The following is a 22,529-nucleotide window of genomic DNA, read 5'->3' as shown; positions in this document are numbered from 1 at the left end:
GAGAGTGGGACATTATGTGTCTTTCTGCCATTATAATGACAGAAAAGACTGATATGAAGTGCACAAGCACAAGAAAATCACCAGAGCCCTCTACGCTGTGAAAAGCAGTAGAAAATGGCACTGGAGTGAACATGTGACCGCCTCATGTAGGATGAAGCTATGGATCCTGGGTAAATTTATGTATTTTCCCTCCTTCAGTTTTTTTGCAGTACACAAAAAAAACGGAAGGCACACGGATGACAAACAGATGACATACGGACCGTCTACGGAACGGAAACGGATGCCACACGGATGCACCCGTGAAAAAAAATGGACTGTTTTTTGCAGACCGCAAAAATGGATCGGTCGTGTTAATGTAGCCTTATTCTGATCTGCCGTTTATAAATGGCAGGCAGAAATAAGTGAATAACGCCCCCCAGCGTCAGAAAATCTCCGGGGTTTCAGGGCTAGCTGAGACCCTGGAGATGATGATTCAGGACAGTTTTTCCGGTCCCGGCTCACGTGATCACAGGTATACACCGTACACCGATGATCACGTTACAGTAAATGACAGCGCCGGTAAAAAAATATTTATCTCCCATCTGGCATGAACAAACATGATAAATCTCCTCCCCGGTCCCCTCCGGTCCCTCGGTGTCGCCAAAGTGCCCCCCCTGATGCCCTCCCAAAAATCCAAGATGGCCGCGCGCACAGCAGCGCGCCGGCCACATTCACCCTACTCCTCTGATTTCTGTCGCATGTGCCATGACACATGCGACAGAAAACTCCTCCCCAGGCCCTGCCAGGTCACCCCCTATAACCCCACCAGTGTTCCCCGGTGTCCCACGGTACCTGTGCAGCGTTGATCCCCCGCGGCCCTCTCCTTCACAATAGACGCTGCTGCATGCACAGAGCGGCTGTCAGCTCAGCTTCCTGTGTTCAGACACAGTGAGTGGTGGTTATGCGTCTGTAAGCTAAATGGGCGGCACGGTGGCTCAGTGGTTAGCACTGCAGTCTTGCAGCGCTGAGGTCCTGGGTTCAATTCTCACCAAGGACACCATCTGCAAAGAGTTTGTATGTTCTCCCCGTGTTTGCGTGGGTTTCCTCCGGGTACTCCGGTTTCCTCCCACACTCCAAAGACATACAGCGCTATGGAATTAATAACGCTATATAAATGAATAAATTATTATTATTACTGCAATGCCCTGCTCATGAGGTAAGGAACATAATTGATCAGGAGAGCTATATACTACATTTCCAAATGGAGGGATTTGCTTTTATAGTTTCCCTGCTGAACGACTACCAAACATGAGAGTCCGTTATACGCCACAAGAAAACACATCTAAATAGCGAGCTCTGTTTAGTATTCATTCAGCTGGATAACTAGACTTAAAGGGGTATTCCATCTCCAAGATCCTATCCCCAATATATAGTAGGTGGAATAGCAATAATATCAGCAAATACCAATATTTGGAAATGTAGAATAGTTCTCCTGATTAGGCATGCCCTTACCTCATGAGCAGGGCATTGCAGCTTTGGTAGCAACCATTACGACATGGACTCTGCTGCTGTGGACCCAGGGAGAGTGAGTGCAGATTCATTGCACCCACACTCCTCACATGAAGGGTCCACACTCCTAGAAAATGGGGGATACGTTCCCTGAGTGTCTCCCCCCCCATATTCTAGACGGTCCAGAGTCATCGTGGGACCCCTTTATTTTTTTTCTTACAATAAATTGGTGAAAGAGGAAATGTTTTGGGGGACTGTTTTTTCAAATAAATTTCTTTTGTCGATTTTTTTTTGTTAGTACTGACAGTTTATGATGTTGGGTATCTAATAGACGCCATGACATCACGAACTGCTGGGCTTGATCTCAGGTGACTTTACAGCTAGTATCAACCCGATTTATTACCCCGTTTGCCACTGCACCAGGGCACGGGATGAGCTGGGGTGAAGCGCCAGGATTGGCGCATCTAGTGGATGCGCCACGTCTGGGGTGCCTGCGGCCTGCTATTTTTAGGCTGTGAAGGCCCAATAACTATGGACCTTCCCACCCTGAGAATACCAGACCACAGCTGTCCGCTTTACCATGGCGCGCGCCATGGAGAACATCAGGTGGGCTTTGCACTATATAAGAATGACCATTAGACTGCCCCAGCACCTCCTGACGAAGCGGAAGCGAAACGCGTCGAGGTGCTGGGCAGTGTGGTCTGATCTCTGGGCTTTGTTTCTAACTTCACCTGCTGGATCATAGGTGGCTGATTGTAAAAACTGATCTCGGTGTTCTCTTCATAAACTTCATTGAAGAGGTATATATGCATATTATGTGTGTTCAGGACAGGTGATGATACTGTTCCCCTTGTGCCCTTAACTATACCGAGTCAGCCATCCTATACCTCCCTTGCACTATGCACTTTATACTATTTATGGAGTGATTCGGACCAGCAGATACGCTATATGTTTGATTATGGTTATACCCAGAGCTCTCAAATGTGCAATATTTAACCCTTTCATTGAATAATTACAAGTATTGTTCCACACTGCACCAGTTTTTGTTTTATGGATGTTTTTATGGGGTAGGGAATTTTAATGTCTGTGGGTACCAGCACTTTATTTTTGTATTTATGATGTAATAAAGATATCTAATATATGCAGAATTTCTGTTGATGATTTATATGATGGTTGTGCAAACTCAAATTTTTGGCTCTTAGGTTTTGATATGGTGAGGTTGCCATAATTTATGGTGGTTTGATATGGAGTTCTATTTCCTATTTTGGCTTAATGTCCGCTTTACCTTGGCTATGGATCCAATTTGGGGGGGACCCTACTTTTTTTGTGTAATTATTAATATTTATAAAATAATTATAAAAAAAGAGCCTGGGGGGACCTCCACATTGGATCCCCAAACACGGTAAAGCTGCCAGCTGTGGTTTTTAGGCTACAGACGTCTGCTTTACCCTAGCTGGCTATCAAAAATGGGGGGAACCAACGTCATTTTTTTTTTTTAACTATTTTTTAAATAGAAAATATTAATGGGCTTCCCTGTATTTTGATTGCCAACCAAGGTAGGCAGATGGGGGTGGTAACCCATAGCTGTCTGCTTTATCTGCGCTGAGAATCAAAAATACCGCGGAGCGCTACGTCATTTTTTTTAAAGATTTATTTTTACAGCACTGTGATGTCCAGCAATCAAAATACAGGGAAGCCCATTTTGTTTTTAGTTATTTAAATAAATAATTTAAAAAAATATATATGGGCTCCCGCTGCATTTTTTGTATTGCTAGCTAAGGGTAATCCAAGCAGCTACTGGCTGCTAACCCCCACTGCTTGGTGTTACCTTCACTGGCAATGGAAAATCCAGGGAAGCATTTTTTATTTTTTTTGCCAAAAAACTACAAAAAAGGATGTGAGCTTCGCCATATTTTTGTATGCTAGCCAGGTATAGCAGGCAGGTGCTGGAAGAGTTGGATACAGCGCCAGAAGATGGCGCTTCTATGAAAGTGCCATTTTCTGAGGCGGCTGCAGACTGCAATTCGCAGCAGTGGGGCCCAGAAAGCTCAGGCCAACCTGTGCTGCGGATTCCAATCCCCAGCTGCCTAGTTGTACCTGGCTGGACACAAAAATGGGGCAAAGCCTACGTCATTTGTTTTCTAATTATTTCATGAAATTCATGAAATAATAAAAAAAAGGGCTTCCCTTTATTTTTGGTTCCCAGCCGGGTACAAATAACAAAACTTCTGCATACAGTCCTGGATGGAGTATGCTGAGCCTTGTAGTTCTGCAGCTGCTGTCTGTCTGTATGGAGAAGAGCAGACAGCAGCTGCAGAACTACAAGGCTCAGCTTACTCCATCCAGGACTGTATGCAGAAGTTTTTTGCCCACCAAAAAAATGACGTGGGCTTCGCCATATTTTTGTAGCCAGCCAGGTACAGCAGGCAGCCACGGGCTGCCTCCAACCCCCAGTTGCCTATTTGTACCCGGCTGGGAACCAAAAATATAGGGAAGCCCGTTTTTTTTAATTATTTCACTTATTTCATGAAATAATTAAAAAACAAATGACGTGGGCTTCGCCCCATTTTTGTGTCCAGCCGGGTACAACTAGGCAGCTGGGGATTGGAATCCGCAGCACAGGTTAGCCCGAGGTTTCTGGACGCCTCTGCTGCGAATTGCAGTCCGCAGCCGCCCCAGAAAATGGCGCTTTCATAGAAGCACCATCATCTGGCGCTGTATCCAACTCTTCCAACAGCCCTGAAGCCGGGTGGCTTGTTGGGTAATAATGAGTTAATACTAGCTTTGTTTTACTAGCTAGTATTAAGCCAGAGATTCTTAATGTCAGGCACGTTTGACCCGGCCATTAAGAATCTCCAATAAAGGGTTAAAAAAAAAGACACCACACAGAGAAAAAATACTTTTAATAGAAATAAATACACAGACACATTAGAGACTCCATCTTTATTACCCCCTGTCAGCCCTCCACGATCCATGGTCTTCTGTCTTTCTCGTTCAACAAATGCAGCTCTGCTTCATCACTGCTGCATGGGAGAAGACACTGCTTCCCGTGCAGCCTTCACTCCGTGAGTGCTCAGTGCTGCTGGCTGTTAGCGGTAACAGCAGTAACGCTGACAGACGCGTTACCATAGCAACGGTGCTCCGATCATGTTATTCCCGGAGCCGCGGTTAGCGGTGACTTCACCGCTAACTGCGTTGCTATGGCAACGGTGATCTCCGTTAATGACCGGCTGTGTCAGCCGGTCCCTAACGGAACGGGGAGTCGACCGTGTGCTAAAGCATGTCGCCGGTACACGGCGATACACAAATGTGCACCATGTACCGGAGAGTGCAATGACAGGACCTAGGACAGGACATGACGTCAAAGCCATGTGACCAGTCTGTAGCCAATGAGATAATAGCCACGTGACTGGTCACATGGCTATTTTGACGTCACGATAGGTCCTGCATCACTGCTGGCAGTGCTGGTCACCGGGAGGATTCAGCGATCATCGGAGGGAATAGCGGCAGGAGACAGAGTGCAGGAGGGATCGCGGGGACCGGTAAGTGTTATGGCAATGTTTATTAACTGTATGTGTACATTTAAAATGCGTTTTTATGTGTTTGTGATTGCCTCCCATTATATCCTATTGGTTCGAGTTCGGTTCGTCGAACGTTCGCCGAACTGAACTCGAACGAGACTTCCGTTCGACGAACCGAACTCGAGCCGAACCACGGCCGGTTCGCTCATCTCTATTTATTATACAATTTTATAGTAACAATTATAATGTTAGAAAACGTATCCAGCACAAACCCAACCTACCCACAGTGGAGGAAAAAAAAATAAAATCGGCTTTTTATGGTATATATGTAATGAGGGAGCCTGGGTATGCTTACCCTACAATTCCAGACATCCCGGATTACCCTCCATGTACCAAGGTTGTCTCCACTCGCAAACCAGATTCTTTCTTATTAAGCTATTCACCCGACAATATTCTATCATTCCCTCAACACATGAATATTCCATCCCAGCCTTTTTCTAGATTTTAATCAGCAAAAAGCAACCTTCTGGCAAGAACAGTTACATTGTCATTACAACTCCACTCAAATTTCAGTAAGGATTTCGAACTATAGAAGTATTACATTTACATATAACTGTGACATATTTCATTATTTCGCTTACTGCATGTCCCTCCGTCAGTAGATCACCTTGGGATCTCAGACCTCTACTGGTTTTGAGAGCACCAAGGCTTGATATAACCAGTAATAGTGTGCTGTCAGAAGGGGTAACGCCTCTTCATTCCGAAATCAGTGCTGGATAATTGCGCAGACTTCATCCATGTGATTATTCTGTTGCATATGATCTATGAACTGTCAAATATCATCTTTCATGGTTTCCTGCTTGTTCTATGCCATTTTGAGAATTCTGAGTGAATAAATACCATTAATTGTGACCCATTTCAGTTGTCACTTTTGAAAGCCATAGCTAAGTATTAGTACAATGTGGCACAAAGTAATAATAATTGAAACCCACTTAGATTATATGCTCCTGGGCAATATAATATGAATGTATCTTGGTACAAATGAGTTTTTGTATCTAATAGAGATTGACCAACTTACATAAAGCCATCAATATATGTATTAGATAATCCTGGACATCCTCCACCATATGCCGAGCTGGTTTCACCCAACCAGACTAATTTTCCTGGAACAGTTTCATTTACTATCTAAAAAATGAATGAGAATTCATAGTATTCATAAAGGGATTTACCAAGATGTCCTAAAATCTCCATAAAACATGCACATATCACACGGTCACATAAATGCCCTTCAAAACCCATGCAGTTCCCAGATTGAGAGTCTAGTAATTCTCTAGTGGTCTTTGTTAAATAGTCTAGAGCAATGATGCAACATGCTTCACGCATGATGACGGCAGTCAACCACTGACAACGGCAATGATACCAGTATAGATGGCCCAACACCAAAGTGATCATCTGTCACACTCGTGTCGCCTGCCTTATGACACATCATGCTGCCCTCAGATCACACAGCAAAAACCTGGTGACAGATTCTCTTTAAGGCCCTCTTCACACGTCTGTGTCTCCGGTACGTGTTTGGTCTGTTTCCTCACGTGCCGGAGACAAAGACACACGTCGACCCATTAAAATCAATGGGTCTACGAACACGTGCGTGTTTTGCTATGGACCGTGTGTACATGTGGAACATATGTGTGCTCGTGTAGACATGTTCATTTTTCTCTGGCATGACGAGTGTCACACGGACCGCACGGATGTGATCCGTGTGACACACACCGGTGGAAACACACGCGTTGGTAAAAAAAAAAAAAATTCTATACTCACCTGTCCCCAGTACTGCAGTCTCTGCCGCTGCTGTCACTTGCTTCCGACCCCTGCTCATTATGCTCATCGCATATTCACTCCACTGCGGGTGGAAGCAGCAGCGGTGAGTCGGCAGGATCGGAGACCGAAGATCAGCACCACGGACAGCAATGCCAGGGACAGGTGAGCAGAAGTTCCCGATCTCCGTGTGTTACCACGAATAACACATGGAGAACACACATTGTGCCACAAAAATGGCACACGGAGGGATATACGCACCTTTGACACATCCATGAAAAACGTGCGTGATTTTCACAGACGTGTGAAGGGGCCTCAGAGAGCGAAGTCTGTTCATCAAATAAACCTGTGTGAGCCAACTAGTCTGATTTCAGGTCGCGTGAGCCAAAAAGAGGGCTGTGGAAGCACTAGGAACGATGGCTCTCAGTAAGTAGTTTAATATACTTAAAAAATATTTATGTAATATAGTGTATGTGGGGAAAAAAAAAATCTCGTCTTCACAAAAAAGCCAACAACACTGACCTATTATCTGAAAATCCCAGCTATCTTCCCTATCTTCCAGCAGTTCTTCATGATACTTGATCAAAATAATCTACCTCATTTCCTACATACAAATTTAAGGTTTGGGCGGAAAAGGTCAGATGAGAGGCAGAATATGTTTAAGAGCTATTATGCACCGCCCCATTTATTTTCTTTTATTTTCTATTTTTTTTCAAACTTATAAACCATAGAAGTCAACATATGCATCAAATGCTACAACTTAAGGCCATGTTCACACACTGCATCTGTTATTGCATTTTTGAGGTCACATAAGATGCACCTAAATGCATGCATTTCCTTCCCTCAACAAAGTCTATGAGATTCTATTTTGCTGTCCACACTGGGCATCTTTTGTTGGCTGCATCTTGGCTACATTTTTGAAGTTGCAGCATGTCAATTCTTTTTGTGTTTTTCCAGCATTTTTGAGCCTTTCCAGTCAATAGATTTGACTTGAAAACCGCATTGGGTAAAATGCGGTAAAAACGCTGCAAAAATGCATGCATTATTTGATGTGCTTTTGCCGCGGGTGCGGTTTTTGGGGCCAAAAACGCTGCATCCTTGTGGTTAGAAAAGATGCACTGTGTAAACATAGCCATAGGCTATGTGCACACAGAGTCTATTTACAGAGTTTTCAAAGCAGAAACTGAGCAAATACGCTAGGTTTTTGAGTAGTTTAGCGATTTATAGGAGTCGGAGAGTTTATTTTCAGTTTCTATTCCAAGTATTCTTATCTTTTTTAGAAGAGTAAATCAAAATATAAACTTCTTTTTCCACTTAAAAGTTGTGATCCAATACATAAAATCCAATCTACAAATATTTATTTTTAAGTCCTAACACTTTTGTAATTGGTTTTATTTAAACATGTACTACTGTTCTCCCAATACAGCTAATTGCAATAATGTTTTGGGTTTTTTTTGGCCTACTTCTTGTGAGGTTTCGTTTGAGTCTGAGCATTCACTGGGGATTTTTAAATGGGACATCATCAGGCAGGATGGCCCTACAATCACTTCCATGCTACTTCTATCACACCCCCCTTAATCTGACATGAATGAGAAAATTCTTAAGAAACCTACAAATTTGAAGCCAAATATAATCACATACCCTTAACACCATCTTTATTTCTGCAGATAAAGTGTCCAAAATGTCAGTGCTTACAAAGTCTTCCATAGATGCAGTCCGACCATCAACATAATAGCTGTTTTTAAGCAAAGAGATAAAAAAAACCAAAAAAACTTTATTATACAATAGATACCTCATATTAAAACAATTAATGTAAAAATAAGAAAGGCTCAATTCATAGGTCAAAACTTAAAGAGAATCTGTCAGCAGGATTTAGCCACATAAAAAAAGCTGTGGCCATAATGGTGCCGTGATGCTGATTAAAATGATATCAGCGGTGAAGGAATCCGATCTGTGGTTGTTGAATAGTCATCCTATAAAGCAGTGGTCCACAACCTTTTTTGCACCAGGGACCAACTTGAAGCAAGACAATTTTTCCATGGACCAGCAGGGCAGGGTGGGGGTGGGGCAAGGGTAGGGCTTTGGTCATATGGGGGCAGGGTTATGGAGAACATACAGCTAGCAGCAGGGGAATGAGAGATGGACACATATGATATTCTTGCCCCTGCTCCTGTCTGAGCAAATTCTGAAAGTAGAGTACCAGCACTGTACATTGAGCCTCAGTGTACAGCACTGCTACTTAGCAGTGCTATAAACCAAACAGCACTGTAGACGACTGCGGTGCTGGCAGGACCTCGGTGTACAGCACTGCAGACCAGATCTCTGCCAATAGATATCCCACGAGCCACGACCCTGTGGCCAGATCGCAAACCCCCTCCACCGTGCCCCACATAATGTGCTGTGTCGGGAGCCGCGCCTACTGAGGCCAGCCCGCAATAACGCTGTGCACAACGTTATCTGCTGAGAGCCGTGACATTTTAAATGTCAAGGCTCTCGGCAGAGAACATTATGCAGGGCGTAATGGGACGGGGCAGCGGACAGCATCCACCCCACAAAGTGTGCTCTGAGCTGCCGCAAAGCAGAGCATAGTGTTAGTGTTTAGTGCTGGTCTGCGACGGCGCCACGGCCCAGTGAAAAAGAAAACAACAGCCCAGTCCTGATCCGTAGATCGGTGGTTTGGGGAAATCTGCTCTTAAGTTTTCATCTAAAGACGTCTTCTGTGCATCGGGGTGGGATTTGGGGGTAGGGTATTTTTCTGCTTCTCCACCCCTCCGCCTGTCTCCTCTATTTCTTTTACATGACACTGAATAATCAGTGACCTGTAAAAGAAACAGAGGATGCAAGCGGAGCGGTGGAGAAGAAGAGCCTGTCCCGAAGTCACACCCCGATGCACAGAAGACGTCATTAGATGAAAACTTGAGAGGATTGTTATTCAACAACCACAGATCGGATTTTTTCATCTTAGGTTTAATCCGCAGCACAGCTACATTATGACCATGGCTTTACTGTATAGTGCTAAGTCCTGCTAATAGGTTCTCTTTAAAGACGCTTTACATTTGTAGCCCTCAACATTATCATTAAAACAAAAAAAATCGTACAAAAATTGGCCAATTTTTGCGCAAAGAACATTCATTTTTCTAAGTAAATTCACTACAGCATTAATGCAGTTTAAATTTAATATGTTCTGTTTGCATATGTGTTGCCACTTACAGAGTGCTGCTGTATCGCTTTGTGTGTGAACATGGTGCATAAAAAAACCCCCCAAAAACACTTGTGTAATTGCACTTTTTTTGCAATTTCACCACACTTTTTTTTTTTTCCCCGTTTTCCAGTCCCGAAAAAAAACAAGCCCTCATATGGCTATATGGCTGGAAAAATAAAAAAGTTATAGCTCTTGGAAGAAAGGGAGGAAAAATGAAAACAAAAAATGAAAACTCACCCAGGGGTGAAGGAGTTAATTATGTGATGAGTGATGAAATGCCCTACGGATCGGAGGCGGTTTGGGATTACTATCTCCTAAGCAGCAAACATCATTCAGACGTTTTTAGTGATAAAGGAGAGTCTCAGGCCCTGGACCCAGACCGATTTGCAGGGCGTTTATGCACCCATCACATATGTAAGAAGTGTAGGCACTCTGATTATTTTAAAGGTTGGATTGTGAGATGAAAGCTGCCGATAACCCCTTTGTATCATCAGAAAATTATCTATTATTGAAATCAAATTTTTGTTCATATTTTATGCAAAAATTTGCCAATTTTTTTTAGACAAAATTAATTGTATATTATATTAGGAATTAAAAGGGTAATACAGATAAGGAAGAGGTGGAAAAGTGAAAGTGAGAAAATTAAAAAGAAAGCTTGTAAGAGAGCAAAAGCGTCGTGAGTGAGAAAGGGCAAGGGCAACAAAAAGAGGGCAAAAAACAAGCAAGGGACAACGGAAAAGATGCCAAAAAGGACGGCAAAAGGAACGGCAGATGTAAAAAAAAAAGGGCACTAGAGGCAGAGTAAACATAAAATCGTGAAAAAATGTAAGGTCGTGGAGTTTAAATAAAGGAATACCATATTGATTTAAAATTAAACTAAAAATGTCTAAATTGTATAGATGTTATCACTCACTGGTGCCAAGTAACAGAATTGATGACTTTACCTCCAGACTTTAAGAAGCTGCAAAAGAAATAAGAAAAAAATATGGTTTAGAAAAATATAAAAATTGGAAACATTATCAACAATGTATACTTTTTTTTTACATCTAATGTAAATCACCCGGGTGTTCTGAAGCTTAAAGGGGGATGTCCCTCTTTAGGAACAACTTTTTTCTTATTGAAGCTAAAAATCAATATTGCAATTAGATTTAATTAAAATTTTGCACCGCTCGTCTTCTATAGCCTTTTTACTGCATTATTGATGGCTGTGGAATCAATTGGGTTGCCGACGTTATCTTTATTTTAACAGATGTGTTGGGGACATGATTTCTTCTTCATTATGTAGTGCAGCTTTTCACAGACTGTAAAGCTATTGTTATGATTCAGGGACCGAGGAGGATCAAAAAATGCGGAATCACAAAAAGGTAACAGAGTGGCTGGAAACTTAACGGACTGCAGACCTAATACTGACACAACTAACAGTAGCCATGGGGCGTGCCTATGATGACCTGGACGCCTCGACAAAGGCAGGGAACTAAATAAGCTCACAGATAGAAATATAAGAAAGCTAATCTGCCTCAGAGTAGTCCCCAAAGATAGATAGATAGCCCCCCACATGTAAAGGCTACGGTGATATAGAAAAATACAATACAAAGCTAGAAAAGACAGATTCAGCAAAGGTGAGGCCCAAACTATCTTTATAGGAAAGGATAGGAAAGAGCAACTGTCTGCAGCTGTAAAAACCCTAATATATCCCATCACTTCTGATATGGAAAATTCTGAGGTCACACAACCTCTCCCCCACTGTACCAGCACTCAGATGTTACTGGGATCCAAAAACACTAATACAGATGAGGGACTGAATTAATACCAAGAGAAAAACTACTCAGTTAAAATAGCCCAATCTGACTCTGATTGCCAGTCCTCCACAAGTGTGTAGCTTTCGCTCCACACATCAACTGCATCACCAGCACTGACCACAAGAGGGAGCCCCAAACTGGAAAATGTATTCACAACAGTTATCCAGTACTCAAAATGGCTGCTGATGGATAAGCTTGTGACAAGATCAGTCCATTAGCTACGTGCAGTTGAAAAACCCCTCACATGGCAAAGCTTCTTTTCCATTTGAGAAGGCTGATGGCCATACATATTAGATCACTGGCGGCCAAACAATCATTTGGCTGACAGCCATCTCTCCTGACACCTGAATACACTAGAGCACAGAGGGCTGACTGACCTAGTAGATTATGGCTGAATTTTATCTAATGTGTATTGCGGTCTTAAATGGTTTTTCACACAAACAAAATTAATTTTAATCAATAGATCTTGAAATAAGAAATATCACATTTGGATGTGTTTATATTTTTATTCCTATGCTGAGATAATCATATAATGTGCCCCTGCTATGTACTGTGTAATGGCCGTGTCTGACCGTACAGGAAAATGGTCTGATCATACCACAGCTCCTGGGAAGAGGTGGAAGCTAAAGAGCATACAGACATTATTTGAGGTAAGGCTTTTTTAAAAAAAATAAAAAAAAAAAAAAAACATGCAGGGAAATGTTTTACCTCACCAAAAGAATCAGCTGTGATCCTGTGCTGTGAGGGATCCCTGTACAGTCAGACACAGCCATTACACAGTACAAAGCAGGCGCACATACTGTATATAAGATTATCTCAGCACAGGAACTAATATATTTTTTATTAAACACATTAATTGTATAAAGTTTTATTATAACAATATCTACTGATTAAAATTAACTTTAAATTTAACTTTGTTCTTGGGGAAAACCCCTTTACAGTGCATGTGCCTGAATGTGTTCTTTTAGAGCACATAACTTGTTAGTTAGAATTAGAAGATGTCACTCCAGTAAAGTATCAAAAACTAACCACTCATTTGGCTTTGAACCCACTGATTTAGTGTATGGTGATAAGCAGACAACAGGTACACAGTTCAAAGGATTGTGACAATATTGAATAAGATTACAAGCATGGTGATAATACAGTTTATGATTAGGCATATCAAGAATAGTCAAGTTCCCTTTTCACAACCCAAGTACAAAATCCTAAAATAAACAGTAGAAGTCTTTAGCAGATATCCATTTCCTAATAATAAAGAAGCTATAGTGGAAAGAAAAAAACACTCATATAGGTAGAAGTGCGAAGGAGTATGTGACTCCTATGCTCATTGTGGCCAACTCCACAACTATTGAAGGAGATAGTAACTCCAGCTGCTGCTACCGGTCCCGATTAGGCTGATTAAGAGCCTGTTATTGGTAAAAAAAAAAAAAAAAAAAAAAAAAAAAAAAGAAATTTGTGGCTTTGATGCAAAGGTTGGGTCTTTTGAACTGGCTAGTAAAGAAGGGAATTTTGTTTACTTACCGTAAATTCCTTTTCTTCTAGCTCCAATTGGGAGACCCAGACAGTGGGTGTATAGCTACTGCCCTCTGGAGGCCGCACAAAGAACTACACTTAAAAGTGTAAGGCCCCTCCCCTTCTGGCTATACACCCTCCCGTAGGAGTACAGATTCCTCAGTTTTAGTACCAAAGCAAGAAGGAGGAAAGCCAATAACAGTTTCAAAAACAAATTCAATCCGATAACACGATCGGAGAACTTAAGAAACAACATGAACAACATGTGCACCCGAAAAAACGAAACCCTAAGAACAAATAGGGCGGGTGCTGGGTCTCCCAATTGGAGCTAGAAGAAAAGGAATTTACGGTAAGTAAACAAAATTCCCTTCTTCTTTTTCGCTCCTAATTGGGAGACCCAGACAGTGGGACGTCCAAAAGCAGTCCCTGGGTGGGTAAAAAGATACCACATGAACGGGCTGTCAGACAGCCTCTTCCTACAGGTGGGCCACCGCCGCCTGAAGGACCTGTCTACCTAGGCTGGCATCTGCCGAAGCGTAGGTATGCACTTGATAGTGTTTGGTAAACGTGTGCAGACTCGACCAGGTAGCCGCTTGGCACACTTGCTGAGCCGTAGCCTGATGCCGCAATGCCCAGGACGCACCCACGGCTCTGGTAGAATGGGCTTTCAGTCCAGATGGAATCGGAAGCCCAGCAGAACGGTATGTGTGAAGAATTGGTTCCTTGATCCACCGCGCCAGGGTGGATTTGGAAGCTTGCGATCCCTTATGCTGACCAGCGACTAGGACAAAGAGCGCATCAGAACGGCGTAGAGCCGCCGTGCGAGAAATGTAAATCCTGAGTGCTCTCACCAGGTCCAACAGATGTAAACCCTTTTCAAATTGGTGAACTGGATGCGGACACAAAGATGGTAAAGTGATATCCTGATTGAGATGAAAGGAAGAAACCACCTTGGGAGAAAACTCTGGAATTGGACGCAGTACTACCTTGTCTTGGTGAAACACCAGGAAGGGAGATTTGCAAGATAACGCCGCTAGCTCGGACACTCTTCGAAGAGACGTGACCGCCACAAGAAAAACTACCTTTTGTGAAAGCCGAGAAAGGGGAACCTCTTTCAAAGGCTCGAAAGGCGGCTTCTGGAGAGCAATGAGAACCTTGTTCAGATCCCAGGGTTCCAATGGCCGTCTGTAAGGAGGAACGATATGACAAACTCCTTGGAGAAACGTGCGTACTTTAGAAAGCCGTGCCAAGCGCTTCTGAAAGAATACGGATAGCGCGGAGACTTGACCCTTAAGAGAGCTAAGCGACAAACCTTTTTCCAACCCAGACTGCAGGAAGGAAAGAAAAATTGGCAATGCAAATGGCCAGGGAGAAAACCCTTGAGCCAAGCACCACGCTAAGAATATCTTCCACGTTCTGTGATAGATCTTAGCTGAGGATGGTTTTCTAGCCTGTCTCATTGTGGCAACAACCTCATGAGATAAACCTGAGGCCGCTAGGATCCAGGACTCAATGGCCACACAGTCAGGTTCAGGGCCGCAGAATTCAGATGGAAAAACGGCCCTTGAGACAGCAAATCTGGACGGTCTGGTAGTGTCCACGGTTGGCCTACCGTGAGATGCCACAGATCCGGGTACCACGACCTTCTTGGCCAATCTGGAGCGACGAGTATGGCTCGATGGCAGTCGGACCTGATTTTCCGGAGAACTCTGGGTAACAATGCTAGAGGTGGGAACACATAGGGGAGTCGGAATTGCGACCAATCCTGAACCAAGGCGTCTGCCGCCAGTGCTCGGTGATCGTGAGACCGTGCCATGAAAACTGGGACCTTGTTGTTGTGCCGTGACGCCATCAGATCGACGTCCGGCGTCCCCCAGCGGCAACAGATCTGCTGAAACACGTCCGGGTGAAGGGACCATTCTCCTGCGTCCATGCCCTGGCGACTGAGAAAGTCTGCTTCCCAGTTTTCCACGCCTGGGATGTGAACTGCGGATATGGTGGACGCTCTGCTTTCCACCCACGTCAAAATCCGTTGGACTTCTTGAAAAGCTTGGCGACTGCGTGTTCCCCCTTGGTGGTTGATGTACGCCACCGCCGTGGAATTGTCCGACTGAATCCGAATCTGCTTGCCTTCCAGCCATTGTTGGAAGGCTCGCAGGGCAAGATAGATTGCTCTGATTTCCAGAACATTGATCTGCAGGGTGGACTCTTCCAGAGTCCACATCCCCTGAGCCCTGTGGTGGAGATACACCGCTCCCCACCCTGATAGGCTCGCATCCGTCGTGACCACTGCCCAGGACGGGGGAAGGAACGACTTTCCCTGTGACAATGAGGTGGGGAGAAGCCACCAACGCAGAGAGTCCTTGGCAGTCTGAGAGAGGGAGACAGTCCTGTCGAGGGACGTCGATTTCCCGTCCCATTGGCGTAGAATGTCCCATTGTAGAGGGCGCAGATGAAACTGCGCGAACGGGACTGCCTCCATTGCTGCTACCATCTTTCCTAGGAAATGCATGAGGCGCCTCAGTGAGTGCGACTGGCTCTGAAGGAGAGATTGCACTCCAGTCCGTAGCGAGCACTGCTTGTCCAGTGGAAGCTTCACTATCGCTGAGAGAGTATGAAACTCCATGCCAAGATAAGTCAGAGATTGGGTCGGGGTTAGATGAGACTTTGGAAAGTTGATAATCCACCCGAAACTCTGGAGAGTGTCTAGTGCCACCTTCAGACTGTGTTGGCATGCCTCTTGAGAGGGTGCCTTTATAAGCAGGTCGTCTAGATACGGGATGACCGAGTGACCCTGCGAGTGCAGAACAGCTACTACTGCTGCCATGACTTTGGTGAAGACCCGGGGGGCTGTTGCCAGACCGAAAGGTAACGCTACGAACTGCAGGTGTTCGTCGTGTATGACGAAGCGTAGGAAACGCTGATGCTCTGGTGCGATCGGCACGTGGAGATACGCATCTTTGATATCTATTGATGCTAGAAAATCTCCTTGAGACATTGAGGCTATGACGGAGCGTAGGGATTCCATCCGGAACCTCCTGACTTTTACGTGTCTGTTGAGCAACTTTAGATCCAGGACGGGCCGATACGATCCGTCCTTTTTTGGGACCACAAACAGATTGGAATAAAAACCGTGACCTTGTTCCTGAAGAGGGACGGAGGTCACCACTCCTTCCGCCTTTAGAGCGGCCACCGCCTGCAACAGAGCATCGGCTCGGTCTGGTGGTGGAGAAGTTCTGAAGAAACGAGTTGGCGGACGAGAACTGAACTCTACCCTGTACCCGTGAGACAGAATATCCCTCACCCAACGGTCTTTGACGTGTGACAGCCAGATGTCGCCAAAGTGGGAAAGCCTCCCACCGACCGCGGGTGTGGGAATCGGAGACCGCAAGTCAGGAGGACGCCGTCTTGGCAACGGTTCCTCCGGCTGTCCTTTTTGGGCGTGACTGAGACCTCCAAGAATCTGAGCGTCTCTGGTCTTTTTGAGTCTTTTTTGACGAGGCGAATTGGGACCTGCCCGGCCCTCGAAAGGACCGATAACCAGACTGACCCTTCCTCTGTTGGGGTCTGTTTTGTCTGTGTTGCGGTAAGGATGAGTCCTTACCCTTGGAGTGTTTGATGATTTCATCCAAACGCTCTCCAAACAATCGGTCACGAGAAAAAGGCAAATTGGTTAAGCACTTCTTGGAATGAGAATCTGCTTTCCAATGTCTCAACCACAGGGCCCTACGCAAAACAACGGAGTTGGCTGACGCCACTGCCGTGCGGCTTGTAGCGTCAAGAACAGCATTAATCGCGTACGACGCGAATGCCGCCATTTGCGAGGTCAATGGTGCTACCTGCGGGGCAAATGCACGTGTGACGGAGTCAACTCGCGCAAGCCCGGCTGAGATAGCTTGGAGTGCCCATACGGCTGCAAAAGAAGGCGCTAATGACGCTCCAATCGCTTCATAGATGGATTTCAGCCAGAGCTCCATCTGCCTGTCAGTGGCATCTTTAAGTGCCGCTCCATCTTCAACTGCAACCAAGGATCTAGCTGCAAGCCTGGAAATTGGAGGATCCACTTTTGGACACTGGGTCCAACCCTTGACCACCTCAGGGGGAAAAGGATAGCGTGTATCTTTAAGCCGTTTAGGAAAACGCCTTTCAGGATAAGCGTGGGGTTTCTGGATTGCGTCTCTAAAGTCAGCGTGGTCCAGAAAAGTGCTTAAAGTACGCTTAGGGTATCTGAAATGGATTCTCTCGTGCTGCGAAGCTGACTCCTCCACAAGAGGAGCTGGTGGGGAAATATTTAACATCTTATTGATGTTAAATATAAGATCATTAACTATGGCGTCACCATCTGGTGTATCTAGATTGAGAGCGGTCCCAGGATCAGAATCCTGATCAGTTACGTCCGCCTCATCACCCATAGATTCATCTCGCTGGGATCCTGACCATTGAGATGAATGTGAAGGCCCGTCATAGCGAGCCCGCTTAGGCTGCCCGGGGCCATCGACCGAGTCAGAGTCTTCACCCTGAGGTGTATATGCCCGTCCCGGAGCTTGGAGCTGAGGGGGACCAGGGGGCAATGATTGCACAGTGTCCGTGGCCTGAAGTACAGGCCTAGCTCGCAATGTGTCAAGAATTTGTGACATAGTGAGAGACATTCTGTCAGCAAAAGCTGCAAACTCAGTTCCTGTCACCTGGACAGCATTCACAGGTGGTACACCCTGGGTCACGTCCAGCAGAGGTCCCGACTGTGCAAGCGCCGCAGGGGCCGAGCACTGCACACAATGGGGGTCCGTGGTGCCTTGGCACCCTTGCGTTTTACGGACGACATGCTGCTGGCTCTCTGCAATGTGAGAGAGTCTATAGCCAAAGGGCGACCAGCGCTATGCAATACAAAGTATTTGTAGAAACAAAATACTAAGAATACTACTGGCACAAGAGGGGGTGAGCCCTGAGGGCTGCTTACCGCCCGCTGAATAGCGGGTAAGAGGCTGCAGAATTCCTTGTCTGGGTCTCCCCGGCTCCCCTCTGCAGCTCAGCGTGTCAGCAGGAATGGCTGCCGGCGTCTGTGGAGAGGGGCGGTCCGTGGGAGTTCCCAAACAAAAGTGCGGGAAACAGTGTCCCCTCTGTGCCGATTGTGAGGGCTGGAGTATGTAAAAACGACTCCAGCCCTCGGCGCTGATGCACTGGCCAGCGTCCCGCCCCTCTCCTGACTGGCAGGTCTGGGGGCGGGAACGAACGGAAGCAGGCCGCAAAAGCCGGGGACTCGAGTTATCAGCGCGGCCGCCGTAAAAGCGCGGGCCGCGCTGAAGTCCCCGGCGCACCACAAGTGCCAGCCGCGCCGCAGTCCCAGCGGCCGGCGTGACCGATTCCTAGACGTGGCCAGCGTCCCGCCCCTCTCCTGACTGGCAGGTCCGGGGGCGGGAACGAACGGAAGCAGGCCGCAAAAGCCGGGGACTCGAGTTATCAGCGCGGCCGCCGTAAAAGCGCGGGCCGCGCTGAAGTCCCCGGCGCACCACAAGTGCCAGCCGCGCCGCAGTCCCAGCGGCCGGCGCGACCGATTCCTATAAGTGTGCCTGCTTCAGCGAAGCTGAATGAGGCCATGGCACAAGCGCCGTAGCGCTGATGTCCCCCGGCGCACTACAACACCCAGCATGCTGCGGTGTGAGCGCCAAATGCACGGGGACACAGAGTACCTTGAGGAAGCAGGGCCATGTCCCTGATGTACTCCGCTCCATCCAGCATCTTCTCCAGGGGCTGTAGATGGAGCCCGGTCTCAGTGCCTGGAGACCAGTAAATCCCACTTCACCCAGAGCCCTGTAAAAAGGGATGGGGAAGGAATCAGCATGTGGGCTCCTGCCGCCGTACCCGCAATGGGTACCTCAACCTTACAAACACCTCCGACATACAGTGGGGTGAGAAGGGAGCATGCTGGGAGCCCTGTATGGGCCCTCTTTTCTTCCATCCGACATAGTCAGCAGCTGCTGCTGACTAAAAACAATGGAGCTATGCGTGCGTGTCTGACCTCCTTGCGCACAAAGCTAAAACTGAGGAATCTGTACTCCTACGGGAGGGTGTATAGCCAGAAGGGGAGGGGCCTTACACTTTTAAGTGTAGTTCTTTGTGCGGCCTCCAGAGGGCAGTAGCTATACACCCACTGTCTGGGTCTCCCAATTAGGAGCGAAAAAGAAAAACAATCCAATAGCATGATACATTGTAGTTTACGAAGACTTTATTTACAATGATCACATCTAAGCGGTCTGATGTCAGTCTAAAGGCCCTGTCACACACAGAGATAACTCTGCGGCAGATTTGTGGTTGCAGTGAAATTGTGGACAATCAGTGGCAGGTTTGTGGCTGTGTACAAATGGAACAATATGTCCATGATTTCACTGCAACCACAGATCTGCCAAAGAATTATCTCTATGTGTGTGACGGGGCCTTAACACCTTCATTAATACAATATGATCATCACTTAATGTTATTGTCCTACTAATCCTGCTTGTCCTTTAGTTCAGCCCTGAAACATGTAGACGGAACCATCATAAAAAATCCTGCAACTGGATCGTCCTTTGCCAGCAGCACAGCAAGTCTAAATGAGCAAAAAACATGATTTGAGCAAAATTTATAAAAAGTTGCACATGACTTAATAAATTTGTTATAATTTAAAGGGATTGGCCAGCATTGGAGAACAAGTCTGCCGTCAAGTAAATTAAGATCTGTCCAGTTGGAATGTGGCCAGAATATGGTGAATCCTCTCTGTGCATTCAGTGACTGTAGACTTGTACCATGAGGTCAGACAATCCTTTAACACCAGGAATTTCGAGCTCCATAGGGTTCCAATGGTAGAAATGTCAAATGACCCCTCTCTGTGACTTCTAGTGTTAAAGACTATCTTATAGTAAAAAAAATGAAGTTACAACTCCTATTAGTACAAGCTTGTGCCAAAATTTGCATAACTTGTTGGAAAACGCTTAAATAAATCAAGTAGTTGGCCTTTTCCCTTCTTGGGACTCCATGACCACTTCATTAATATTCTGCAAATGTAGTGCAGGAATCCAAAATGTTGCAGTTTGCAAAATTGGCATGCTTTTGCACAATTTTCAACTTCTTGAATCTCCGTTTAGACTAAAATTTGCTTGATATACTATATATTGAGCCATATTTTCCATAGGCATAATGCTCATCACAATTGTTGATGCTCTGACAAGGGTTGTGTGCTGTGCAATATTAAGGAAGTTCTAAAAACCATGACCTCTAAAATGAGCTGTTCGGGGATCTTGAGGGCCAGAGTTTTCATACCACAATACAAAAACAAACTTATTTACCGTTTTACCTTTTCAGCATTTTTTGTGATGCTTTCTTAGGCTGACCGATGTCAGGGCCAAAGAGACCCGAGGTTCTGTACCTGCTGTACTTGCCAAGTAGGTCATGTAAAGTAATAAAATCCTTGCCAAGCTGAGAGCCATCAACGTACAGACCAGACTTCTTTTTGAAGCTGTTGGGTTCTGATAATAAATTAAGAAACAAACAATACATTGTAAATAAAAAGGAGTTATCCAGGACCAGAATATTTATGGGCCATCAATATTCAATTAGTTTGAATCTCTGCATCCCCATGATAAGCTGATGAAAAAAACCCCAAAAAAACCCCAAACCTCTACTGACTGCACATCCGCTACAAGTTTCACCAAGCAGTGGGCCCTACCTTTATTAGTGGCTGGTCTGGTATTCTAGCATCAAGCAGGTCAGTCCCATTCCAGTGCATAGGACTGAGCTGCAATATAAGGCACAGCCACCATAAAAAGTACACAATGAGGCACAGTTCAACAAAATTGCGGGATGCTATACCGCCTTCAATCAGCTGTCCAATAATAATTCTTAGATAAAAAGCTTAAAATTAGAGAAAGTCAAAATTATGACTGATAAATAGGAATTCAAGTTAAGATTAGGGTCAGACGACCGTATAATTCGGATGAGGATAGCATCGCAGTACAAGCACCGGCTGGGGCTCTCCTGACTCCAGCATGACAGCTTCATGTATTTCTATACAGCTCTCAAGCTCCGGTCAGGAGAGCCGCCGGTCAGTTGAGGCATTTTGATGCGATCGTCGTCCATGTTATACGGCTGCCTGATCCTGGCCTTAAAGGACTATCAGCATAGAATGACCATTCACACCAAGTATAGACGCTTGTGCATCACCTTCCCACCTGCTGGTTTTCTATCCATCTCCTCCTTGTCTGGGCATATGAAGCCAGAGCTGTCAATCATAGTAGAAGAGAGGGTGGAGATTGAGGGAAAACAAGCAGGTGGGAAGGTGAATTTAAATGATTAGCCCCACCATGATGTACTGAGCCCCTGTACTGGTCTGAACAGTCATCCTGTACCAAGTGTAATTTTAAAGGGACTTTGTCAGCATGTTATAACTATTTAAACAAAACAAAAAAAAAAAAACAGGTGCTCAATGCATCCCTGGTGGCCCAAACATTACACCTTCCCATTTATTTAACTTTCCCTCTATCTCCACCATCTCCCTATTTTGTTTGACAACATTTCCTTCAGATAGTTAGAAAAGGGTGGAGATAGGCTATGTGCGCACGTGTGCGCTCTGCACTGCACCGAAAAGGTGCGCTTCAGAGCGCAGCTGAAAAGCTCCGTTCTCAAGCGCATGGTGCCGGCGAGAACGTGCGCTCTGCCTGCAGCTCCTGCCATAGACAGAGCAGGGGCTGCCGGCAAAGCGCATGGAAGAAGTGACATGTCACTTCTTAGAACGCAGCGATTCGGGCAGCAGCCGAAGCGCTGCGTTCTAATATGCCACGTGCGCACGGTTCCTGCACAATATCCATAGACTGTGCAGGGGACGCAGGATGCATGCAGTTACGCTGCGCTACAAAGCGCAGCGTAACTGCATGAATTACGCACACGTGCGCACATAGCCATATATAGAAAACAAGCAGGTGGGAAGGTAAACTGAACTGGTGGCCACACCATGATGCACAAAGTGTCTGTATTTGGTTTGAACAGTCCTTTTGCGCTGACAGACCCCCTTTAAAAGGGAATCTGTAAGCAGGTTATTGCTACCTCATTTGACAGCAACATAATGTAGGCAAGAATACAACGGTGTATCGCATAGATTACTGGCTGAAGCAGTTCTGAAACGATTAAAGAATTCAGAAAAGGCTGAGACCGCTGCCCCTGCCT

At 45.6% G+C, this 22,529-nt stretch overlaps 1 protein-coding gene across 1 annotated transcript in view; it reads right to left on the bottom strand.

Moving 5' to 3' along the window:
- HPSE (heparanase) overlaps window positions 1–22,529 on the bottom strand; it is a 71,074-nt gene that overhangs the window by 10,422 nt on the left and 38,123 nt on the right. The window contains exons 5-8 of the mRNA XM_075337589.1: window positions 20,665–20,836; window positions 10,940–10,987; window positions 8,466–8,559; window positions 6,088–6,194 (exon numbers count right to left, since the gene is read on the bottom strand). Of these exons, the coding sequence (XP_075193704.1) occupies window positions 6,088–6,194; window positions 8,466–8,559; window positions 10,940–10,987; window positions 20,665–20,836 (421 nt within the window). The remainder of the gene's footprint in view (window positions 1–6,087; window positions 6,195–8,465; window positions 8,560–10,939; window positions 10,988–20,664; window positions 20,837–22,529) is intronic.

The sequence above is a fragment of the Anomaloglossus baeobatrachus genome, chromosome 1, assembly GCF_048569485.1.
Source record: "Anomaloglossus baeobatrachus isolate aAnoBae1 chromosome 1, aAnoBae1.hap1, whole genome shotgun sequence".
In the NCBI taxonomy this organism is placed as follows: Eukaryota; Metazoa; Chordata; class Amphibia; order Anura; family Aromobatidae; genus Anomaloglossus; species Anomaloglossus baeobatrachus.
Note: the sequence above shows the minus strand (reverse complement) of the source record. Positions and strands in the feature narration are given on the sequence as shown.